The 2,127-nt window shown below is 51.3% G+C and overlaps 1 protein-coding gene across 1 annotated transcript; it reads left to right on the top strand.

Annotated features, from left to right (window-relative positions):
* The first annotated feature begins 504 nt into the window (after window positions 1-504).
* On the top strand, window positions 505-924 carry LOC138373422 (uncharacterized). The gene has a single exon (XM_069339623.1). The coding sequence runs from the start codon at window positions 505-507 to the stop codon at window positions 922-924; it is 420 nt and encodes a 139-aa protein (XP_069195724.1).
* The last annotated feature ends 1,203 nt before the right edge of the window (window positions 925-2,127 follow it).

Here is a 2,127-nt window from a genome sequence, read left to right as displayed (position 1 = left end):
TGGGCAGAGTTTCTTTCACCTTATGCCCCTGTTACCTAGCAGTAAAATATGTACCTGGGTGTCAGTTGTCACGGGCTGCTTCCTGGGGGTGGAGGCCTGGTCGAGGACCGGGCCGCGGGGACACTAAAAAAAAAAAACCCCGAAATCATCTCAAGATATACCACTAAATTGGCGTGGAGTGAGGCGCCAGGGGTTGCTTCCGTCGGTGGGAGAAATCATCCGATTTCATAGGACAGCTACCGCCCACCTCAAGCTGGGCAGCCCCCAGACAATAAGGTGCTGTCCCGCCATGGTCCGCCTGCTCCACTGGGTGCGTGGATCTTAGTCCACAATCCAATAAGCGGATCGTCAACAATGTACCAGGCAAAAGAAAACAGCCAACCAGCTCTCAAACTGGGCACATGGAATGTAAAGACCATGACACCGGGTCTCTCGGAAGATCTACTGGAAGTGAACGACGCCCGCAAGACGGCTGTGATCAACAATGAACTACACAGGCTCCAGATGGACATAGTCGCCCTGCAGGAGACACGTCTGCCCGCGACTGGCAGCATACAGGAGAAGGACTTTATCTCCTTCTGGCAGGGCAAACCACCAGAAGAGGTAAGAGAACATGGCATTGGCTTTGCCATCGGGAACAGGTTGTTAGGGTCGTTGTTACTACCCACGGAGGGGTCTGCAGGGATCATCAAACTTCAGCTTCATACAGCAGCAGCTATGGTCAGCCTCATCAATGCCTATGCACCAACAATGACCTCTACCGAAGCAAAGGACGAATTCCATGATGACCTCGGCCTAACTCTCGGAGAAATATCTCAAGAGCCAGTCTTCCTCCTGGGAGATTTTAATGTAAGAGTTGGTTCTGATCACAGCTCTTGGCCTTCCTGCCTGGGCCAGTTTGGATTTGGGAAGATGAATGAGTAGGCAGCGCCTCATGGAGTTCTGCTGCCGTCATGATCTCTGTATCACTAATTCCTTCTTCGACACAGTCCCCAACGTGAGGTTTCCTGGAGATACCCCAAGTCTAAGCATTGGCACCAACTCGAACTGGTGCTTACAGGGCGTAGCAATCTGAGAAACGTCAAACTAACCTGCAACTTCCAGAGAGAGCAGATTGTGACACCGACCACACACTCGTCGTTTGCGAAGTTCCAGCCCCGGAAAATCCACTGCAGAGAAGGGAAGACCACGCATTAACGTAAACATGACCCGTAACCTTCACAAGGTGGAGGAATTCACTGCCGCGCTGGTAAATGCGCTATCAAATGCGCTATCGCAGGATGGTACAGGAAAGGCAAGTGAGAGGTGGTCACATTCTCAGGGGAACTATTTTCAACACTGCCATGTCCACCTTCGGTAAGCGGCAGAACAAGTCAGCAGATTGGGTCGAGGCCAGTGCAGAGGAACTGTTACCCCTCGTAGAAGAAGAGATGAGCTCTCTCATCCTACAAGAACCTGCTCTCGGAAAGGAACCTCTAGGCCCTCCGTACTGCTCTCAGTAGATTTCAACAAAATGCGAGGCATTGTGCTAACGATTACCGGCTTCGACTCTGTTCCAGCATCCAGACTGCGGCAACTGTCGGCAACATAAGAGGAATGTACGAAGGGATCAAACAGGCAACAAGCCCTACACAAAACAGGACGGCTCCTCTGAAGTCAGCCACTGGCGAGACGTAGAGGCTTTGGATGCAATCGACTGCCTGCCCATCATGGAAGAACTTGATCTTGAACCAACTGTGGAAGAAGTTGAGAAAGCAGTGGATTCACTTTCCTCAGGAAATGCCCCAGGAGACGACAGGATTCCGCCTGAAGTTCTCAAGTGCACTCGTGGAACACTTAAAACTGAGCTTCATGAACTTCCGTGCCAATGCTGGAGGGAGGGCTCGGTGCCACAAGACATGAGATGCAAACATCACCACTCTCTATAAAAATAAAGGTGACAGAAACGATGTTAACAATTATCGCGGCATCTCCCTCCTCAGTATCATCGGCAAACTCTTCGCCAGGGTCGTCGTTGGTCAGGCTTCAGATTCTTGCCGAAAAAGTGTACCCCGAGTCACAATGTGGTTTCCGAGCAGAGGTCGACCACTGACATGGTGTTCTCCCTGTGACAGCTTCAAGAAAGGT

The sequence above is a fragment of the Procambarus clarkii genome, chromosome 42 (genome assembly GCF_040958095.1).
Source record: "Procambarus clarkii isolate CNS0578487 chromosome 42, FALCON_Pclarkii_2.0, whole genome shotgun sequence".
NCBI lineage: Eukaryota > Metazoa > Arthropoda > Malacostraca > Decapoda > Cambaridae > Procambarus > Procambarus clarkii.
Note: the sequence above shows the minus strand (reverse complement) of the source record. Positions and strands in the feature narration are given on the sequence as shown.